General features: G+C 35.1%; 1 protein-coding gene across 4 annotated transcripts in view; it reads left to right on the top strand.

The window, feature by feature from the left end:
* TBL1XR1 (TBL1X/Y related 1) overlaps positions 1 to 21,629 on the top strand; it is a 151,763-nt gene that overhangs the window by 110,809 nt on the left and 19,325 nt on the right. For all 4 annotated transcript variants that reach the window (XM_033129770.1, XM_033129753.1, XM_033129779.1 and 1 more), the window contains 7 exons: positions 8,251 to 8,396; positions 10,492 to 10,714; positions 11,445 to 11,577; positions 11,918 to 12,059; positions 13,089 to 13,152; positions 13,244 to 13,341; positions 14,601 to 14,661. In XM_033129770.1, coding sequence (XP_032985661.1) covers positions 8,251 to 8,396; positions 10,492 to 10,714; positions 11,445 to 11,577; positions 11,918 to 12,059; positions 13,089 to 13,152; positions 13,244 to 13,341; positions 14,601 to 14,661 — 867 coding nt within the window. The remainder of the gene's footprint in view (positions 1 to 8,250; positions 8,397 to 10,491; positions 10,715 to 11,444; positions 11,578 to 11,917; positions 12,060 to 13,088; positions 13,153 to 13,243; positions 13,342 to 14,600; positions 14,662 to 21,629) is intronic.

Consider the following 21,629-nt stretch of genomic DNA (forward strand, 5'->3'; position numbering starts at 1 on the left):
CGGCAGTTTTTCTAGGAGGGCAACTTGGCAATAAATTTAAGAACCGCCTATATCAGAGTTCTAAAGTTTGATCCTCTGACCGCCTGCATCAGAATCACTTAGAGAATGGCGAATGGGGCCCGGGAATCTGCACTTTACAAATGCCCCAGGTGATTCTTAGGCATAATAAAGTTTGAAAGCCACTTGTCTATGTTAGTTCTGGGACAGTTAGAACTTGACAAGAAAGTTGACAACAGGTATATAGTATGTTCACAATATCTTGAAAGAAAACTCATATCTAGTTAAGGGGTAAAGTAGAAAGCATGAAATACTGTACACATTGAGATTTGGAATGTGAGAATATCTCCTAAAGAGGGAGCTGCCACTAAAAGAGGTGTATTTGTATTTGTGGGCAAGATTTTTCAGGAATGATGCTGAGGCATGTTTATATCATAAACGATACCGCCAGATGTTCTTTTGAAATTACTTCCAGGAATAGGAGATGGGAAAGAGTTTAAGAAATGTATAGTTCTGTCAACTCAGGACAGGTTTCAGATAGAGCTCAGAAGCTAACCCATCCCACCACTTGCCACTTAATCCAAAAGCTCTTTCTTGGTTCTGATTTTCATTTATATGTAAAAATTGTCCTTGAGCAATTGGTTTTATTTTGAAGTCACCTAGTTCAGAAATTTCTTCTCTGGGTTGTTTTGGGGATTCAGTGTTATTTATCACTATTACTTCCAAGAGATGCTTATTGAGAATTAGTCATTATATATCCAAGAAATATGATGCAAATTACTTTTAGGCCATAAATATTTCTCTTAAAAGATTTAAAGTAATACAGAAGAAATGAGAACCTTAATAATTACTACTTTTAAGATGCTAGTTTCCTATAAAAAGAATGCTTTCCCTATAAAGGAGTACTGAATTGAATTAGGAGATAGAAAGTAAAGAAATAATCATGATAAAGTATTTGTATAAAGACATTAAAGGGCTGGTTTGTAAAGACTACCACATAAGAAAATAAAAGTTCCTTCTTGCTTGTATCATTATCTGAAAGCTCTCAGTCAGAAAGTGCAACAAACACCTTAAAGTTTTGTTCTGTTTTGATAAACGTGTATTTAAGAAATAATGTTTTCCAGTAAGAACTTCTAATATTCTCTACAAACAATATTTAATGTTGACTGGGCCATGGTATCTATCTCCAGAGGGAATTAAAAGCACTTAAATTGTTTTAATTTTAAATACTTTATGTGGTGATCATCCTATTATGACTGCTGTCAGCATTAGAAGACATTATCTATTAAAGTCCCTTTTTTTCCCCCCAAATTATATAACTTCTCACATCTTCAGTTTCCATAACCATAAAATTTGTTGCTTGTTAAAAAGGGATTACACTGTGATATTCAGCCTCAAATGTTTTATAGATGTCTGTTTGAAATAAGCCATCCTCCGCTATTTATTAAAACTAATTAAGAGAAAAGTATATTTATTATAGGTTGTTTTTATTAAGTGTTGTAACTTTTTATTTTTCTCAGTTTTGTCTATGGAAAATTCACCCTAAGCAAATTACTTTGCTCGTCACCATTTTGTACTTTTAGGAACTAGAGTTCCATATTCAACAAATATTTCCTAGGGAACAAAATGTTATGTTTTTTCTCTTTTGAGATGACTTAAAAATTGAGTGTAGTTGGCGTGTGCAGTACTGTAAGCAACAACTGACTTGATTCAGTGTGCACCTTTTCATTAGTGTTTGCCCAAGGGTATTCATAATTTGATTGCCCGAATATTCTTATCTAGCGGTCATATTCAGAATAAGTACTAAGTGGTACCTGCTAAGCTATATGTATATAGTAGAACTTGGTACAGTATTAATTTTAGAAGAGCTAAAACTGGTTTGGAGCTTTTTAATCCCACCCCCCTTTTGTGTTTTACTATTGACTCGCTTGTAGTTATTCACAGGTTTAGTTAATTTTTTTTCTGGAGTTATTCCTGGCAATTATTTGTGAACTTGTAGCACTGTTTTTCTTGTTGTTTTGTGTAAGATGTAATTTTATTTTACTTAAATTGTGTATTTGGTTGGGGTGAGAATTTTTGATTGTAGGTTTCATCTATTGCATGTTTAGAATCTCAGTAACTTTTCTACTTATATACTTGAATGTTGGATGCTATGAAAGTTTATTTTGCATCTTATGATTGAAGACTGACTGGAAAATGCAAAAACAGTACGTCTTTATTACTGTTATTTCCTAGATGGTGATTTTGAATACTATTATTTTTAAAAGTCCTCACGTTTTTAGAATTGAAGTTCATCGTGCTGTAAGTCTCCATTGATGCGAAGGTGATGATATATGTAGGCTTAAAGCATGTCGTTAATGAAAGAGCATCTTGTCCCTCCTGCAGCCCACTTCTCTCCACTGTTTTCTAATCTTTTCAAAGGGTGTCTCCCTGGATATAGGCCTTGCACCACATGTCAGACTCGCGCGCGCGCACGCACACACACACACACACACACCAATTTAGAAATATAAATATGACCATAATAGGAACAAACTAACCTGAATGTTTATGTGTAACATTAAGGTTCTGACCTGTAACAACAAAGCCCATTCATTCCTGTGTGTTTTCCCTTTTTCATTTAATGATTTTGTATTAACCCCTACAATAGCTAGTAAAATGTCAGCAATCAAATGACAGTGTAGTTCTCTTGATGCAGATTAAGGTATCTGGGTTAGATAAACATTCCCTCCTCCATATGACCCTGCTGGTGCCATTTATAAACAGACTTTAACAATGGAATGGATAGAGTCAGGTTAAACTGGCTGCCAGTAATGCGCCTCAAGCTACTAGGAAGAACTGGAGCGAGGAGAACGCAGGATCTGGTTATGTCCACCTTTAGTCTTTGATTTTTACATGTAGAGTGGTCGGCCACAAAAGTACAAGTAGGTGCACATCGTTTTGCTTTATAATCAAGTAAAATATACATTAACATTGATTTGACACATGTAGTTGTTGTACACATGACTAAATAACATTACACATCAAGCAGCTGTCATAAGTGCTGGTAATTACTATATTTTTATACTTCCAAATCAGTTTTTCTTCTTTTTGTCTGCTGAATGACTATTTTTTGCTGATAGAAGAAATTCCTATTACACATTCCTACTGACATACTTGTTAAAAGACGGAGGTCTTTGAATCGTTGCCAAACAGACACTTGTTCAATCTTAATAGTAATCTTTTCATGTTTTTAGGAATATCCAGCATAGTAAGGGTATAAGGACACATATACATTGCTGATGGGATTCTAAATTTGCACTATTTTGGGGGAAAGCAATTTTCATAAAAACTTCCTTTAAAATGCTCGTCCTCCTCAACTTTTGAGGGAATCCATTCTAAGGAGGAAAAACAATTATACATGGCAAAAACCTATATATGTAGATAATTGAGGTTAACATTCTTTTTAAATAGTGAACATTGGGAAAGTCCAAATATCCAACTACGGGATGAATAATTTACTAGCTGAATACATTTGTTGGTTGAATGTTATAATAAAATTATTTCAGAAAGTTTAGTTCATATGAAATGTTTTATAGTTGTATATATTTTTAAGGGCAAAACTGAGACACATAATTGTATAACTAGTGTATTTTGCTGGGAAAAAACAGCATATAAAGAAAACAAGGAAATACAAACATATTAACGGTTGCATTTGGTAGTATTGTAATATTTTTCCTTCTCCACATTTTCCTCTAAGTACTGGGTCTAACTCTTCAACATCCAGGATCCCCCTGCTTCTTTTTACCTTTTCTAAACTCTTTTAAGTGTTTAAGTGTGGAACTTTTAATCACCAATCTGGGTCTGTGGGACAGAGTAGGAATGGATTTGGGGAGACAAGGGAGTGTGTCGTGGTGGTGACCACAGGGATACAGTTTTCTGGGTTTTTCTGATCTGAAGCTTAAATAGGGCCTTGGAGATAAATCAGATTTTCCTTCCGGTCATGGCCATGTGTTGTGATAATAGTTAAACTTTGCCCTTTTTTTCCTTTCTTTTGTTCTTGTTCAGACACCCTGTACCATAACCATGAGGTTCAATGCCCATTTTCATGTTCCTATATTCTCTGTTTGTAAAGTAGAGTTGTCAGGCTCTGGGGGACTAACTCCCCTTTGAGAACACAATCCCTGTCATCCCAAGGGAAAGTATGCCCTGAAACAAGTGGTATTCAGAAAATGGTGGTTTTGTGGTCTTGTTTCTTCCATGGGAATGGTGTGTGACCTCATGAGTAACCTACACACCCCTGGCACTGCTTATCTTTATCACTGTTTTACACTCAACTTTGTGGTTTGCAGCCTTATTCCTCTCTGGAATCTCTTTTCTACCTCCCCAATTTCTTAATCACCCTAGTGAGTGTGTAGAGTACTTGATTGATTATAGAGGTATTATTTATATCCGATTTGCTCTTAACCATGGAAGGAAGAAGGGATGTTATTTTAGGCAATCAGACCAGACTCCGACATTTCAGATTTAGGTTGATCCCTTTTGCCTTCCGTCAAAAGCTGTCCCTGAAAAAGTATTTCCTGCACATATATTTACAGATAAATGGAAATATTTTCTGGCATACTCCTGGTTCAAGTTTTAGTTTTGTTTTTCAAGGAAGATTTAAGTTGTATGCTTTTTCTGGATTCATAGATTTTCTGATGTGCCAAGATACATTGTAGTAGAATTGTATTCTGATTTAACAAATGTTTATTGAGCACTAGACTAGTTAAATTAAGTAATGTTCTATTTTTCCAGATTAAAAGATTACTAGACAGGCAGCCCAGTATACACATACACATACACACAACCATAGACACACAGTGTGGTAAGTGCCATACACATACAAATTAATGGATTAGCATAGAAGAGAATGATCAGCTCTGGGGTAGTGGAAGGAAAGACTTCACCTCCATTCAGATAGGAGAAAAGAGCACAGGACCACATAAGGCCCAAAGAAAGGCATGAGATAACAGGACATATTCAAGGTGTCACATGTAATTGGTAATCACTTGGAATTTAATGTGCAATGGCAAGAAGTGTGGGGGTGTGGAATTGGGGACATGAACCTAGACAGATAGGTAGGGTCAGATTACAAAAGCAGCAGTGTGCCATACTTAGAAGTTTGGCCTTTATTATGAAGGCCACAGGGATCATTGAAAGTGCACAAGGAAAGAGTGATAGGATCGGTTTTTGTTTTACAAGTATTACTAGGTTGGTGCAAAAGTAATTGCGGTTTAAAAGGTTAAAAATAATTGCAAAAACTGCAATTACTTTTGCACTAACTTAACAATATTCTAGCTGTAGTGTGGCAGATGTACTGAACTGGGGAAGAGAAGAAGGGAATTTATGGCAGTAATGATACAGGCAAAAGACTATGGGGTCTAAACTCCAGGTTTTGGCAGGGAAGGAAATCCTACAGAGCAGTAGGATTGCTGGGATTTGGTGGATGGTGGAATGAATGTCGGGACTAGGTGGGAGTTTGAGGTGTAAGGAAGTGAAGCCAGAAATTTCTAAAGAAGTTTTGGGGGAGGGGAAGAAGAAAAAGTTTTGAACATAATGGTTTTAAGCTGCCATGTAATGTTGTAACTAGAAATACAGAAAAAATGAGAGTTGAACATTTATTTAAGCAGAGCGTATACGCTTAAGTGTGGACCCTTTTAAAGTAAACGTTAGTAAGAAGTGCCAAAGCAGTGCTTAAGGACCACTGCAGGGTTATTTTCTTGCTATTTGAGAACATTCTAAGCGCATGTGCGGTAACTTGAGGTATATGTAAATAACTGCGTGATAGCTTCTCCTTGTCTGACAGAACCAATTCAGAAATATAGGCAACATTCCTACCAAAGTTGACAGTGTGCCGCCTGCAACTCTTAGGGTATTTTTGGACATAAACTTGAATTCCATCATCTAGTTAAACAGAGTTTAAATATTATGATTTTGATTATTTCAATTGTAGTCATGAATTAGTGCAGAAATCCTGGACTTTACTGTGATTTATAAGGCTTATGAAAATCAAACAGTTTTAAAAGCTTGCTAATAGGACATCTTAATGTTTCATGCATGATTGACACCACTTTCTAACACCCTGAGTTGAAACAGAAGAGCAAGGATGCAATTTTTAAATTTTCTGTGACCGTGTTTCCCTGAAAATAAGACCTAGCCGGACAGTCAGCTCTATTGTGTCTTTTGGAGCAAAAATTAATGTAAGACCCGGTCTCATTTTACTATAGTATAAGACTGGGTATAATATAATATAATATAATTATAATATAATATAGTATAATATAATATAATATAACAATATAATAAATATAATATATAGTACCGGGTCTTATATTAATTTTTGCTCCAAAAGGCGCATTAGAGCTGATTGTCCAGCTAGGTCTTATTTTTGGGGAAACAGGGTAGTGTACAGGAGCTCACTCTGCCTTACTTACCCTTACTGTTGACCATATTCTCTCCCTAGGAGCATAGTAGTTATGGCCATGGTTTCTAAATGAATCCTTATTTTCTTAGATGCTGTTTTCCCATATGGTAATTCAGATTATAAAATAAAATTATATATTTGCATGATGTAGGCCCTGCATAAATGATATTGTTTATTGTGAAATCTTACTTAAATCTTAATCTCTTAAATCTTAAATCTCTAAACCACGTGGCCGCTTAGCTTTTTTCCTATTAATGATTTACTCCAGAATTTATTTAGGGAGGAATATGTAATTGAAAACTAAAATCGTTAACCTTACTGTTTATGGATTTCACTGCCATATCTCTCACCCTTTCTCCCCGTCCTTCCCAGTTTCTATTCTCAGCTTTCTACCCAGGTAATCTGGAATCTATTCATATTCAAGTAGTTGTGGATTTCCTGATAGGGGCAGTGTGCAAAATGGTGGATTTTTTCCCCCATTGGTATGTTCTTAGCCATCTCTGTGAGCTCATATTAAGCTGAGAACTATAAATGTGTTTATGATCTTGCCTGTTGGCAAAATCATGAGGTGAAAAATGAAAGTCTTTAAGGTAACATCTTTTCATGTCTCACTCACTATGGGTCGTTACAGGAAATGGAATGGTTAGGTGTGCCAAAAAGAGAAGGAAGGAGCCGGGAGGAACATCAACTTCAGTGTACTTTGTCTATTAAACAATTAAAATATTTCCTAGGCACATGTTGTTAGTGTTTGCCTGTTCATAAGTGACACATGGAGCCTAAGGGTGGAAGCACAAAACGCAAAAGAAACAGAAAAAAAGACATGGACTAAGCACTAAAAAAACTAGGATACACCGCTAGGCAACAGTTTTTATGTAGATTAAATCATTTTAACCGAGACTAAAATAAATCCATATTCCATTTGTTCAGTATGAAGGTTTCTTAACATTCTATATTACATGTATTATTTAATTGAATTGTTTCAAATACATTAGTGAAAATTACTATCTAATGGTAATCTCTGATGAGTATTTTGGTAAAGAGAGTTAATCACCTTGGGTCTATCAGTTTATTAGAATTTTACTTATGAACTTGACTTTCATAAGAAACAAGGCCAATGTAAAGAGATTTTTGTTATGTGAGTATTTTTGGTTTTAAGTATTTCAAATAAAAAAATAAAGAATTACTAATTGAGACAGAAACTGATTTTCACTTGCTATCTCATTTTCTACATCTTTCATTTAGATGGGTTATTATTAAGTGGCAAAGAATTAATAATTTTTTAATCACTTGTACATACACTGGGTTTTCAATTTCAATTTTAATTTCTTACTAGTTTTAGTTTGCTTTTTATTTCCTAAGTAGTTTTAAAGAACCTGCCAAAGATTGAATTTATAAGGTGTTTGACAATTTGTAGAAATATAAATATAATGCAAAAATATTAAATGTCACTTTATCTTGGCCTAAATTATCTTGAGTGAAACAGTTGAGTCACATAATTCCACATGCTTTTTTCCAAGTTTAAAGTTTGATGCTATTTATTGGGAGAACTTATGTGCCACTGCTAAATCTTACATGTACTAGAAATTTTAAATAGGACATTACATAATTAAAGTGAAAAGGAAAGCATGTTGAACATAATTGGATTTTGATACTTCTTTTGTTTAAAATCATATTTGACCTTAGCTAACAGTCTGGGATTTCATATGAGTGGAACATGATTTTGAAAGATTATAGAGCTCTTTCATTTGTGTCTTATAATGTGTTGCCACTAGGAAAATAAATTCTTAAACCTTTTCTTTTGCTTTTAGGATTTTCTCATTCAGCGTTTACCTTTGGTATAGAAAGCCATATCAGTCAGTCAAACATAAATGGTGCCCTTGTCCCACCTGCTGCATTGATTTCCATCATCCAGAAAGGTCTCCAGTATGTAGAGGCAGAAGTTAGTATTAATGAGGTAAGGAAGACTTATTTCAAGTATTAACTCGTACTCTTCAGTATGGCCTTATCTGATGTCTTGTTTGCTCATTATCTGGCTGACAGAACCGAAGGGCATTATTCCTAATGTCGCGATCAGGTCGCACAGGCAAGGCGTGTTGGCTCCCAGCTGTGAGGACCATTATTTGTGGCTTATTTCCCTTGAGATGGTTTTGTAAGTAGATAGTAAGGAATAATTTTTTTTGAAACAGCATTGTGCTGTGGAATGCTAAGACTATTGATGGTCTGAAAAGTCAGAGAATCTCAGATTATTTGGTTATACCTAGACTTGGAGGGCAGTTTGTCACTGAAGCTAATTGTTCCTATTATTGCCCATTTAAGGTCCATAGATAGGTAGTTTAACTCAGGTGTCAGCCAACTGTGACCCACGAACCAAATCCTGCCTGCGGTTTGTTTTTGTAAAGTTTGATTGGAACACAGCCATGCTCATTCATTTATGTATTGTCTGGCAAATTTTGTGCTACAGTGGCAGAATTGAGTAGTTATGACAGAGACCTTATGGTCTGTACAGCCTAAAATATTTGCTATCTGTTCTTTACGGAAAAAGTTTGTAAACTCTGGTCTAGCTGAAAATTTTCATGTATTGTCAGGATTTATGACATGTGAAACTGTTACCTTATTTTCATTTTAGAGATTAACATCTTCCCCTTTCCTCTCACACATGTTTTTAAAACTGAAGCATCCATGGTTTCTATATCAGTATTTATTACTATAATTATATAGTATACTAAAATTGATTTTATCATCTTTGTTTCCTCATCTCTGTAACTGAAAAATCCACTAATATTAAATTAAATGTGTCTTCACTGTCTTTCAGCCCTTTCCCTCCCAGAGTATCCTGTATTGAAGAGGGTGCTAAACATTTTCTATCAGTGGCTAGAGATGAAGTCTCATTTTATCTGAAAAACTTTTTGTAGATTTAATACAGTACTCCACAATGTATCTGTTGGTTTTAATATTTTACAATTACTTATAAATTAAAATACTTCTCCTACTCCTCAAATAGTCCATTACAACTGACACCTTAGAAATATCTCCTGTGTTTTTGTAACTTGGAGCACCCATCACACCACTGTTAGACGTCAGTACTGCATGTCCATCAACTTAAGTGAGCCAGGCTTCACATCTGCATGTTGTTAGCTAATTTGCACTGTTTCTAGTGTGCTCTGTGTTTGGATCTCTTCTTGTACTTGCTGGAGAACTTTTTATTAATTGTGGACTTCCTAGTATGAATGAGAGGAGCTTTGGAAAATTACAGCAAGTCCGTAAATTAAAGGGCAGTAGCCTATGAGTTAAGATGGTGCTTCTCAAATGTTACTGCACATAAGACTCCCCCAGAGAGCTTAAAACACAGATTCCTAAGCCCTTCAAAGATTTTCGTTTTGTAAGTTTGAGTCTACATTTCTCACAAATTACCAGGTGATGGTGGTCCTTGGATCATACTTTCAATAGCACTGGTTAAGAGATTGCCACCTGCCAATAACTAGCTGTGTTACGTAGCAAGTCTTAGCCTGGTTGTGCTTGCATTTCAATATTAGTAAAATGAGATGTTATGTGGCATAATATCTGAAGTCCATTTCTGTTTTAATATTTTAATCAATTTACAAGAAACTTTTGAGTCCATCAAAGCTATTTTAGAAGTTTTTAGTTTTAAAGAAGTATTTACTAGAACATGGCACCAAATCTCTTATCATTGTATGAGTGATTTCATATTGGTCATTGCTTTTGACTAACAGTTTTGGAATATAACTAATAAACTTTTTTATCACCTAGGCTTACTTCTTATTCCTTTCAGTATTTCAGCTGTATCTGTGCAACATATAACAGTAAGAACTAGGTGAGGAGGAAAAATTAAACAGCCATTTGCAGTTGCTCCTTGAAGTTTCCTGCTTCCCTCTGACTCCTTTCCTTCTTGCATGCATTCAGAAAATTATCTAAAAGTGTTTTTTTTTTTTTGGAATGAAGCTTATCATTTGTGCTGTTGACTTGTATGAATACAAATTCCCCTAAATGTGTTCCCTTTGATTTTTCCTCTCACAATATTCCAAATCCAGGATGGTACCTTGTTTGATGGTCGACCAATAGAATCTCTGTCACTGATAGATGCCGTAATGCCTGATGTAGTACAAACAAGACAACAAGCTTACAGAGATAAGCTTGCCCAGCAACAAGCAGCAGCTGCCGCAGCTGCCGCAGCTGCCACAAACCAACAAGGATCTGCAAAAAATGGAGAAAACACAGCAAATGGGGAGGAGAATGGAGCACATACTATAGCAAGTGAGCCAAGAGAGAATTTTTAAAAATTCCTTTTCAGAAGAAATATTTTGCTTTATGGGGATGTCACGTCTTCCAAGATGAAATAACATCATCAATATCATTTATACCAACTTGTTCCTCTACCTTGTGTCACACAATTCAGATTTTTATTCCTAAAACTCCAAAAAGCTAGATTTACTTTCATGAATTTTCTTTTCTTTTTTTTTTTTTTTAATACTTAAAAACTTTTTCTACGGTTAAATGAATTTTGTATCTGCATTTGATTTCTAGATAAAATTTGGAATAGTAGTCATTAACAAATACAATAAAGCTCTGACATGGAAATATAAAGGCAACTCTCATGTTATATGAATGATATCAGCAACCCCTACTGGCAGAAACTCAGAATAGTATTGGCGTGGATACATTTAATTCAAACCATTTTATTAGTATTTTAGTCATGTTTGGGACTAACCTTTTGCATTCCTTCTCTACCCTTACCTCCTACCTCTAAACATACATACAAATGTCTTTCGAAAATAGTATGGTCATGTTTAACTAAAGAGAGGAATTTAGTTTCCATATGTTAAGTGGTGTATAATCATTTTCACCATTACCTGACATGGTAAAAAAAAAAGTTGCGCTGTATATTACAAAGGAGATGGTGGCTCGTTAAGAACCCCCTCGCCCCTCCCCCCCAATGTTGTAATATTACCTGACTGGAATTTTCCACTTGTTTCATGTGACGAAGATAATCATACTGATATGATGGAAGTGGATGGGGATGTGGAAATCCCTCCTAATAAGGCAGTCGTGTTACGGGGCCACGAATCTGAAGTTTTCATCTGTGCCTGGAATCCTGTTAGTGATCTCTTGGCATCAGGGTACGTTTCTCAAAGTGAAACTAAGATGGATTTTACAAAGAATCTGACCAGATTATTATTTACATTTTATAAATACGTTTTTCACATTTTCAAGTTTCTGTTGTTGCTTGTTGCCATTTTGCTTCTGTAAATGTTTCTCATAAAGTAATCTTAACACAGTTTCATGAAACTTCAGGAGTGCTTGGGGCCCCCAAAGTGGAGACAAAAAAATAATAGAAGTGGAAATTCCTGATAGTCTTGTTTTATTTGCCTTATTAATATTAGGATGTAAAGTTTTTTATTTTTTATTTTGGGATCCTTGAGAATATTATGAAGATTTAAAATATATTGCATACTATAGGTCTGGAGACTCCACAGCAAGAATATGGAATCTTAGTGAAAATAGCACTAGTGGCTCCACACAGTTAGTGCTTAGACATTGTATACGAGAAGGAGGACAAGATGTCCCAAGCAACAAGGACGTGACATCTCTAGATTGGAATGTGAGTATCACTATATTGTCCATGCTGGATGTAGTTACTAATATACTTAATCTGTCTAATCCTCAGACTGGTGGCAGGGTTTGTTGCTTTGTTCTGCTGGTTTTGGATTTCACTAACTAATAAGAACAACAGACTAGGGATCCTTGCTCCCAGATACGGTGTTAAAAACGAAGACTGGCCTTCTAGCAGTTCAGTCAAGGTTCCACTTCCACCTCTTCAGTTTATCTAGCAGCAGAACCTTCATAAAACAGGTGGATGACCGCTGTGTGCTTCACTTTCCTCACATGTATAGTAAAAGTTGATAATGGTACCTACGTAAATGAGGTAATAGATAAAAACCAATAATGGGCACATAATAAGTCCTTAACTACTAAGCCTTTTGTTGGGGGATAAGAGATACCTATATAACAAAAACATATTCTAGTTTTTCTCGTTTTGCTGTGAAGTGATGAAAACTGTCTTTTAGGAACGATTAGTCTAGATTACTTCCAGGCTTTACTGTCGCTATAGTGATCTTACAATTCTGAATAAATGTTAATTCAATATATGATTTAACATTTTGCAGGGATAACTTGATTACTGTGACTTACCAGAAAGTTTGATTTTAGTGTTGATAAAGCTTTACCCTTTCAGTTTCAAATTCATGATTAACAGCTTAGTTTATTTCCATTCCCATGATTAATTTGTGGAAAATTAGCATTTTTAAAGTTCCTATATATTTTCCTTATTTCCATGTTGCCCTTTTCCTTCCTTGTTACTTTGCACCCATGTTTTACCTGCCCCCAGAAATCTCTTAGACTGTTTCAGTGTTACCAAGAATTTTAGGGGTCGTCTATCCTTGACTTAGCAAGTAAACGTCCTTTCCTCCTCTGGCTTCTGTTTTATAACTTTTTGTGGGGCTTTCAAAGGATCTTCCAAATCTCATTCCTTGGGGAATGTCAAGGATCTGCCGTAAACATGAAATATTCTAATAACAGTTAAATGCCCTTTCTGAATTATAGAATTGAAAGACATGTGTTTCTCTGACAGAGTGAAGGTACACTTCTAGCAACTGGTTCATACGATGGGTTTGCCAGAATATGGACTAAAGATGGTAAATGAAGCATCATTCTTTTCATTTATTGTTGTTGGTCCTAAGTTATAAAGTTTGAAATAATTTCAATGTTTTCCTTTTTGAATGTTAGGTAACCTTGCAAGCACCTTGGGGCAGCATAAAGGCCCTATATTTGCATTAAAATGGAATAAGAAAGGAAATTTCATCCTAAGTGCTGGAGTAGACAAGGTAAAAGAACATTAAACTAAATTCTATAAAGGTTAATGTGTTACAGAATATAACTGGGAAGTAATATATTCTCTGCTAATCACATAAACAATAAAATATTCCTATTTGGGAAATTCAGGTATGAATTTATGATAGTAATACAAATGCTTTCTTAGATATTCTGTCAGCTCATGGCTGAACCTACTCACGAGAATGCCTTTTATTTTTTATCTGTGTGACCACACTCCTCATTCTTGACTGGAATTTGAGCCATAATGAATGTCATACTTCCCATACTCTTTGCTTTCCTTCTCCAGTTTCTAGTTTATCTCATCAGTGAATATGGCTCTAGAGTGATTCTATGGGAAATCTTAGAACCAGTCTGTTAGCAGAACTCCTGTTGCTTAAATTGAACATTTAATAAAATGCAGGCTCTTTCCAGCTTTTTTCACCTAATTAAGCTGGAAAATATGCATAGGTTGAAAATACGGCTTCTTCTCCCCACCCCCTTCACTTTCTTAGGTCATCCCCTTTACCACACCTCCCAAAATGAATACAGGTTTTAGGATTATTTGAATCTAGGAAAATACATGCTCCTAGGTAACTGGGTGCATTGTCAAAAGGGAAGTAGAGAGAAAAAAGGGGAGAAAAGTGAAGAAGGGCAGGTGGGAGGGGACAGCCCTGTTAATAGTCACAGCCACTGTGTAATACTTTCCATCCCCAAAGTTAAAAAAATTAGTCATGGGAGGGTGTTAAAAAGAATGGTGAATATATCCATTCAGATTTAGATGTCATACTTTAATGTAATATGAAATACATTGTTTTAAATATCAAAATTCAAGCTGACTTTATATATTAATGTGAGCTGTAAAAATCTTCGTATTGAGAATTAGCTAATTACTTTGTTAACCAGACTTTTTCTCCATATAGTTAAACAGTAAAAGATCTTACGTTAAATACACTATTGATGGAATTTCTTAAGCTATCTGACATAATACCTGGTACTTTGTAGACAACCAATAATTGATATTTGAAGTAAATTAACTGATGAAAAACCATCAGGGAAATACTAAATTGCGTAATAGTCATACCTTTCCCCACACCCCCACCCCACCCCTGAAAATGGAGTATAGCTTATTGTACTATTTAGGATAAAGTAAATGTTAAAAATTAAATCCACGTTGGCATTTCATATTGCTTTAATATAGTTAGGAATCTAACTTACACATCTGCAATAAACTTTCAAATTCTTAGCAATATGTTTTTCTTTTCAATCACAGACTACAATTATTTGGGACGCACATACTGGTGAAGCCAAGCAACAGTTTCCTTTTCATTCAGGTAAATCTTCACAATTTACATGAGAACTGGAGATTTCATATATTTTTCTAATTACACTTTTAACATATAATACATTTAAAATCTTGAAATATCAAATACCAATCTCGTTACTAGTTCTTTGAGGGGTTGATGTTCCATGACTTTCAGATTGTTAATTGTTGGAGGATTATAAAAAATTTTCTGTGAAATATATCATAAAAACACATTTGAGGCCTGGTTGGTATTATTTAATGGTATTATTTATAGAACATATTTTTGAATCAGGAGGTCTAGCTTTGAATGTTAATTCCACCCCACTTTACAAGCTTTAAGAATTTGCAAGTCACTTAATCTTTCTGCGCCTCATTTTCTCTTCAAATGAGGGATAATAATAATACCTATCTGTTATGAGGATAAGAAAGTAATGTACATGAAAATGCTGTATAAACTCCTACAAATTTAGGTAATGGTTATAATTTCTCATTTTGGATTGATGTATTGAAGTCAGTCCTCCTGTGTACATAAAATAAAAATTAGGCCTGTTGGTTGTTGGAACTTGGGTGCTATAGATGGATTTCTCTTTTATGAAATAATTTGATACTTAAATGTGACTCCCAAAATAGTGTGCTCCATCCTCCATGATACATAGCCACAAACCACGGCATACAACCAGATGAGTAGAAACAGTTGGATTTTAGTACCAGTGTTCCTTTGCAGCCTAGAACCTTTGTACCTGCTTTTGCAGAGTTTCCTGGTGACAGTAACTGATGTTAAACTGGAACAAGATGCCTAATAACTATTAGAACAGTAGTTTTAGTACTACCTGATTTAACTGCTTCTTTCAAGATTTTTCTGTGCTTCGAGAGCGTTTTTATTTGGAGACTGACTAAAGTAACTGGTTATTTTCAAATCTTCGCTAACAGTTTTTTCACAAAAGGCAATGGCACAGCATCACCTTGAAAACTGAAACTTAGAGCTTCTGGCATTTTGCTTTTTTGTCTTTCTCTACATAGTGTGACTAAACATGCCAAATAAAGTACAAAGTTATTTTCCTGTAGTATCTGAGTAACATAATTTTGCAAGCATTATGCTAAACAGTTCAGCTTGATTAAAGCTTACCATGTTAATAGGCATTTACACATCGATTTTTTTATTTGCCTTTGCTTCTCGTCTTCACGCTGATAGAATTCTCTTAAGCCTCTGGCTATTTCACGTAAAAGTTTTTCCTACCTCCGAGAAGTGAGGGAATATTGAGATAAGTATGTGTGTGGTACTTTTACCAGCCATTATATAATGTGTACCACCGTTGTGCTAGAGATGCTGCTCTCTATGCGTGATCACATTTAGTCCTGGCTGCAACTCGATAGGAGGCAGATGGTACTGAAGCCGTTTTACAAGTAAATAAACTTTTTACCCATGGTATTCTTTCTTGCCATCCTTTTTGTTTTTTTAAACTGCTTTATTGAGGTATAATTGACATACAAATTAACTATACATATTTAAATTGTATAATTTGAAATGTTTTGACATATGTGTATACCACTGAAACGATCACCACACTCAAGACAATGAATGTATTTATTAGCTTCAAAAGTTTCCTCCTGCTCCTTTGTGATCTCTACCTATCCCCAGGCAACCACTGGTTGTCTCGCACCGGAAATTAGTTTATGTTATGTTAAAGAGAATCACACAGTGTGTATTGTTTCACTCTGCATAATTTTGATTTTCTTTCAATTGATGAATAGTATTGATATACCACAGTTTCTTCCATTCACCACCTACTGAAGCAAATTTGGGTTGTTTCCAGTTTTTTGCTTTTACAAAATAAAACTGCTATCAAGAATCATGTTTTTATTTACCTTTATAAGGACTGTGCTTTCATTTCTCCTGTGTACATACCTAGAAATGGAATGACTAGGTCATATGGTAGGTGTATGTTTAACTTGTTAATCAATCGCCAAGCTGTTTGCCAGAGTTTATATTTTCCAAACTGGTTTACATTCTCAGCAGCAGTGGGTATTCCAGTCCCTCTGTATCCTTGCCAGCACTTGGTATGTGTTCAGTCTTTTTATTGTAGCCACTCTTAAGATGTGTGTAGTGGTATCTCACTGTGGTTTTAATTTGCATTTCCTAATGACTGATGATGTTAAGCATCTTGTCATGGGCTTATTTCTTTTCTTTTTTTTTTAAATTAAAGTTTATTGGGGTGACAATTGTTAGTCAAGTTACATAGATTTCAGGTGTACAATTCTGTACTACATTATCTATATATCACATTGTGTGCTCACCACCCAGAGTCAGTTCTCCTTCCATCACCATATATTAGACCCCATTTACCCTCTTCTACAGCCCCTCTCCCCCCTCTTTGATCCATTTTGAATAATTTTGGTACATGGTGACGGATAGCAGTCCAGTTTCATTCTTCAGCACATGGCTTTCATTTCTGCCAGCACCATTTGTTGAAGAGGCTGTCTTTTCTCCATTGTATGTTTTTTGCTTCTTTGTCAAAAATTGTCTGTCCATATTTATGTGGGTTTATTTCTGGGTTCTCAGTTCTATTCCATTGGTCTGTGTGTCTGTTTTTCTGCCAATACCATGCTGTTTTGATTATTGTTGCCCTGTAGTACAAGCTAAAGTCAGGGAGTGTGATACCTCCAGCGTTGTTTTTTTTTCTTAGGATTGCTTTTGCTATTCGGGGTCTTTGGTGGTTCCATACAAATCTGATGATTTTTTTGTTCTATTTCTTTAAAAAAAATCGTATTGGGATTTTGATGGGGAATTGCATTAAATCTGTATATTGCTTTGAGTAATAGGGCCATTTTAGCTATGTTGATTCTTGCAATCCATGAGCACGGAATGTCTTTCCATTTCTTTGTGTTTTCAGTTTCTTTTAAAAATGTGTTATACTTTACAGCGTAAGTCTTTCACTTCCTTGGTTAAGTTTATTTCTAGGTATTCTTTTTGTTGCAATTGCAAAATGAATTTTTATTTTTTATTTTTCTGAGACTTCATTGTTAGTATGTAGGAATGCAATTGACTTTTGTATGTTGATTTTGTAATCATGTGCTTATTTTATCTTTATGTCTTTGGTGAAATGTCTGTTTAAATCTTTGGATCTTTAATTTAGCTTTGTTGTTTGCTTAATGAGTTTTGTGAATTCTTTATATATTCTGGATGCAAATCTTATCAGGTATTTATAAATACTGTCTTGCAGGCTGTGGCTTGTCTTTGCAGTGTTTTGACAATGTCCCTCAAAGATCAAAAGTTGTTAATGTTGATGAATTCCATAATTTATTAATTTGTTCTTTTATATATCATGCTGTCAGTGTTGGTTTAATTTGCTCTTTTTCTATTTGCTTGATGTGGAAGTTGAGGTCACTGATTTGAGACCTTTTGGCTTTTCTAATATAGATACTTAGTGCTATAAATTTACTTGAAACTACTACTTTGTGACATCCCACAATTTTTATATGTTTTTATTCAGTTCAAAGTACTTTCTACTTTTGATTTTTTTTGTCTTTGACCTATTGGTCAAACACACTTAGAAGTATGTTAATTTCTGAATATTTGGGAATTTTTCAAAGATCTTTGTAATATTAATTTTTAATTTAATTCTCTTGTTCCTATAAATGTCATTTAAGTCAAGTTGTTTGATAATGTTCAAATCTTTTATAGCCTTAGTGATTTTTCTGTCTGCTCATGTCATCTGTTATAGAGAGAGGGGTATTGAAATCATCAAATAATTGTAACCACAATAATTTCTATTTCCTTTGATGCTTGTCAGTGTTTGCTTCATTTATTTTAAAACAATTTTCTTAGGAACGTGACCATTTAGGGATGTTGCATCCTCATCTTGAATTGACCTCTGTCATTTTGTTTATGACCCTCTGTTTCCCATTTAATTTTCTGTTCTCTGAGATCTACTTTGTCTCAGAGCTATATTAATATAGTTCTCCAGTTTCTTTTGGTTAGTGTTTGCATGGTATATAGTTTTCCATTGTTTTACTTTCAATCTGTTGATGTCTTTATATTTGCAATGTATTTTACATAGGCAGCATATATTGCTTGTTCATTTAATATCAACAACCTCTGTCTTTTAATTATAATATTTAGGCTGTTCACATTTAATGTAATCATTGATATGATTACATTTAAATTAACTATGTTCCTGTTTCTTCCTTTTTTCCTCTTTTTCTGCCTCTATTTGGATTAATGTAATATTTTTATGATTACATTTTCCTTCTTTGGTGGGTTATTAACTTTTCATTTTAATGGTTGCATTAGGATTTATAGTACACATCTTCAGTTTATCACCAGCTGCTTTCAAGTGAAATTAAAGGGATTAATTCATTAAATAAATTTTACTCATATAGCTGTCATTCCCAGTGTTCTTCATGCCTTTGCATAGATACATATTTCCATTTGGTATCATTTCTTTTCTGCCTGAACTACTTCAGTATTTCTTAAAGGGTCAATCTGGTACAGATGAATTCTTTTAGGTTTTGTATATCTGAATGAGTCTATTTCACCTTCATTTTTTAAAGACATTTTTGTAGGGTATAGAATTCTGGGATTGATAGTTTCTTTTTCTTTGTGTACTTTAAAGAAAATGTATTTTTTTCTCATTTACATTATTTTCAATTTGAAATTGTTAACCATTTTCATCCTTATTACTCTATACATGATTTGTCTTGTTTTCTCTGGTTGCTTTTAAGATTTTCTCCTTATCGCCAGTTTTGGACAATTTGCATGTGTCATGCCTTGGTAAAGTTTCCTTCACGTCTTGTCCTGGGAGCTTCTTGCATCTGTTGGTTCATAGTTTTCTTCATAGTAAAAAGAAGTATGACCATTATTTTTCTCAACTATTTCCCCTCCTTTTTTAAATCGTAGATTCTGATTACCTGTTCAGTAGTCAGCTTGACATACTGCAGTTCACTGATGCCTTGTTTTTTTTCAGTCTTTCTGTTTTTGTTTTTAATTTTGCTTGGGTTTTTAATTTTTTTTTTTTTTTAATTTGGGGAATATTGGAGAAAAGTGTGTTTCTCCAGGGCCCATCAGCTCCAAATTGTTGTCCTTCAATCTTGCTGTGGAGGGCACAGCTCAGCTCTCAAGTCCAGTCGCCGTTTTCAATCTTTAGTTGCATGGGGCGCAGCCCACCATCCCGTGCGGGAATTGAACCGGCAGCCTTGTTGTTAAGAGCTCATGCTCTAACCAGCTGAGCCATCCGGCCACCCTCCGGCAGCTTAGCAGCAGGTTGTTGTCTTGTGGAAGGCATAGCTCACTGGCCCATGTGGGAATCAAACCAGCAACCCTGTTGTTCAGAGCTCGCACTCCAACAAACTGAGCCATCTGGCTGCCCCATCTTTCTGTTTTTTTCAATTTTGGATGGTTTCTATGCTGTTTTCAAGTTCACAAATATTTTCTTCTGTAGCATCTAATCTGCAGTTTATCCCATCCAATGCATTTTTCATCTCATGCTTCAATTTTCATCTATAGACATTGATTTAGGTCTTTTTTACATCTTTCATGTCTCTACTTAGCTATTTGAAAATATGGCATAATCAATTGACCCTTGAACAACACAAGTTTGAATCATGTGAGTCCATTTCTATGCATTTTTTTTCAATAAATATATAGTCGTCCCTCTGTATTCCTGCATTTTACATCTGTGGATTCAACCAACCTCGAATTGAAAACAGTATTTTCTATTTGTGGTTGGGAATGCACAGATGTGGAGGACCAACTGTATGCATTGATCTATGCTATTTTATATAAGTGACTTAAGCCTCCACGTATTTTTATGTCCGTGGGGTTCCTAGAACCAATCCCTAACAGATACCGAGGGATGAGTATAGTTAAGTTTTGGGGGAGTCAAAAGTTATACACCGATTTTTGACTGTTTGGGGTGTGTGTGTGTTTGTGTTTGGGGGATCTTCATTACTAATCCCTGCGTTGTTCAGTGGTCAGCTATAGTTTCAAGTGCTTTGATGTCTTTGCTAATTCTAACATCTGTGTCTGCTCTGGGTCAGTTTTTATGATTTGATTTTTCGTTTTGGTCATGTTTTCCTGTATCTTTGCATGCCTTGTTTCTTGTGAGTGGATGTGAGACATTGTGAATTTTACCTTGTCGGTTGCTGGATATTTTTGTATTGTTACAAATATTTGTGAAATTCGTTCTGGGACACAGTTAAGGAATGGTTTGATCCTTTTGGGTCTTGCTTATGAGATTTTTTAAATGGCAGTGAAGCAATTTCAGTGTAGGGCTCATTACTCCCCATTACTAAAGCAAGAACCTTACGGTACTCTAACCAGTGTTCCCTGAATCCTGAGGTTTCTAGTCTGGCTGGAAGAGTTAGGTACTGTTCCCGGCCTTGAGTATCAGACATTGTTTCTTCTAATCCTTTTGAGTGGTTCTTTCCCAGGTCGCAGCTAGTGTCTTCACACACTTATGCTTATTAGTACACAGCTGAATGTGTGAGTAGGACCCACGGTAGACCTTCAGAGTTCTCTGCATAGCTCTCTGCTGTCCAGTTCTCTATCTTGTGAATTCTAGCTGCCTTGTGAATTCTAGCTCCCCACATTCTCATCTTTGTTTGTTCAGCACAAGAATTTCATTGATCTCTGCATAGAGAGAACTCTTCCTGATGTTAAGACCTGGACATTTTTTTCCAGATTGTAAGCTTGGGCAATTTTGAAGGTACATTGTTTGTTGGTTTTCCTTCTCTGCGGAACCACTGTTCTTTGTTGCTAGATGTCCAGTGTCTTGAACTATTATTTTATATATTTTGTAAGTTTTTCGGTTGTTTGGGGCAGGAAATAAATATGGTCCCTGATACTCCATCTTGACCAGATATGGAAGTCTATCATGCTTTTTAAATTATTATCTTTTGATTCTTGTGCTAGATATTGTCCCATGTACACTCTTGCATAAAGCATAAATCATGATTATAGATGAGTTACAATGAGTCACCACTTCACACCCATTAGGA

This window comes from Rhinolophus ferrumequinum, chromosome 2 (assembly GCF_004115265.2).
Source record: "Rhinolophus ferrumequinum isolate MPI-CBG mRhiFer1 chromosome 2, mRhiFer1_v1.p, whole genome shotgun sequence".
NCBI lineage: Eukaryota > Metazoa > Chordata > Mammalia > Chiroptera > Rhinolophidae > Rhinolophus > Rhinolophus ferrumequinum.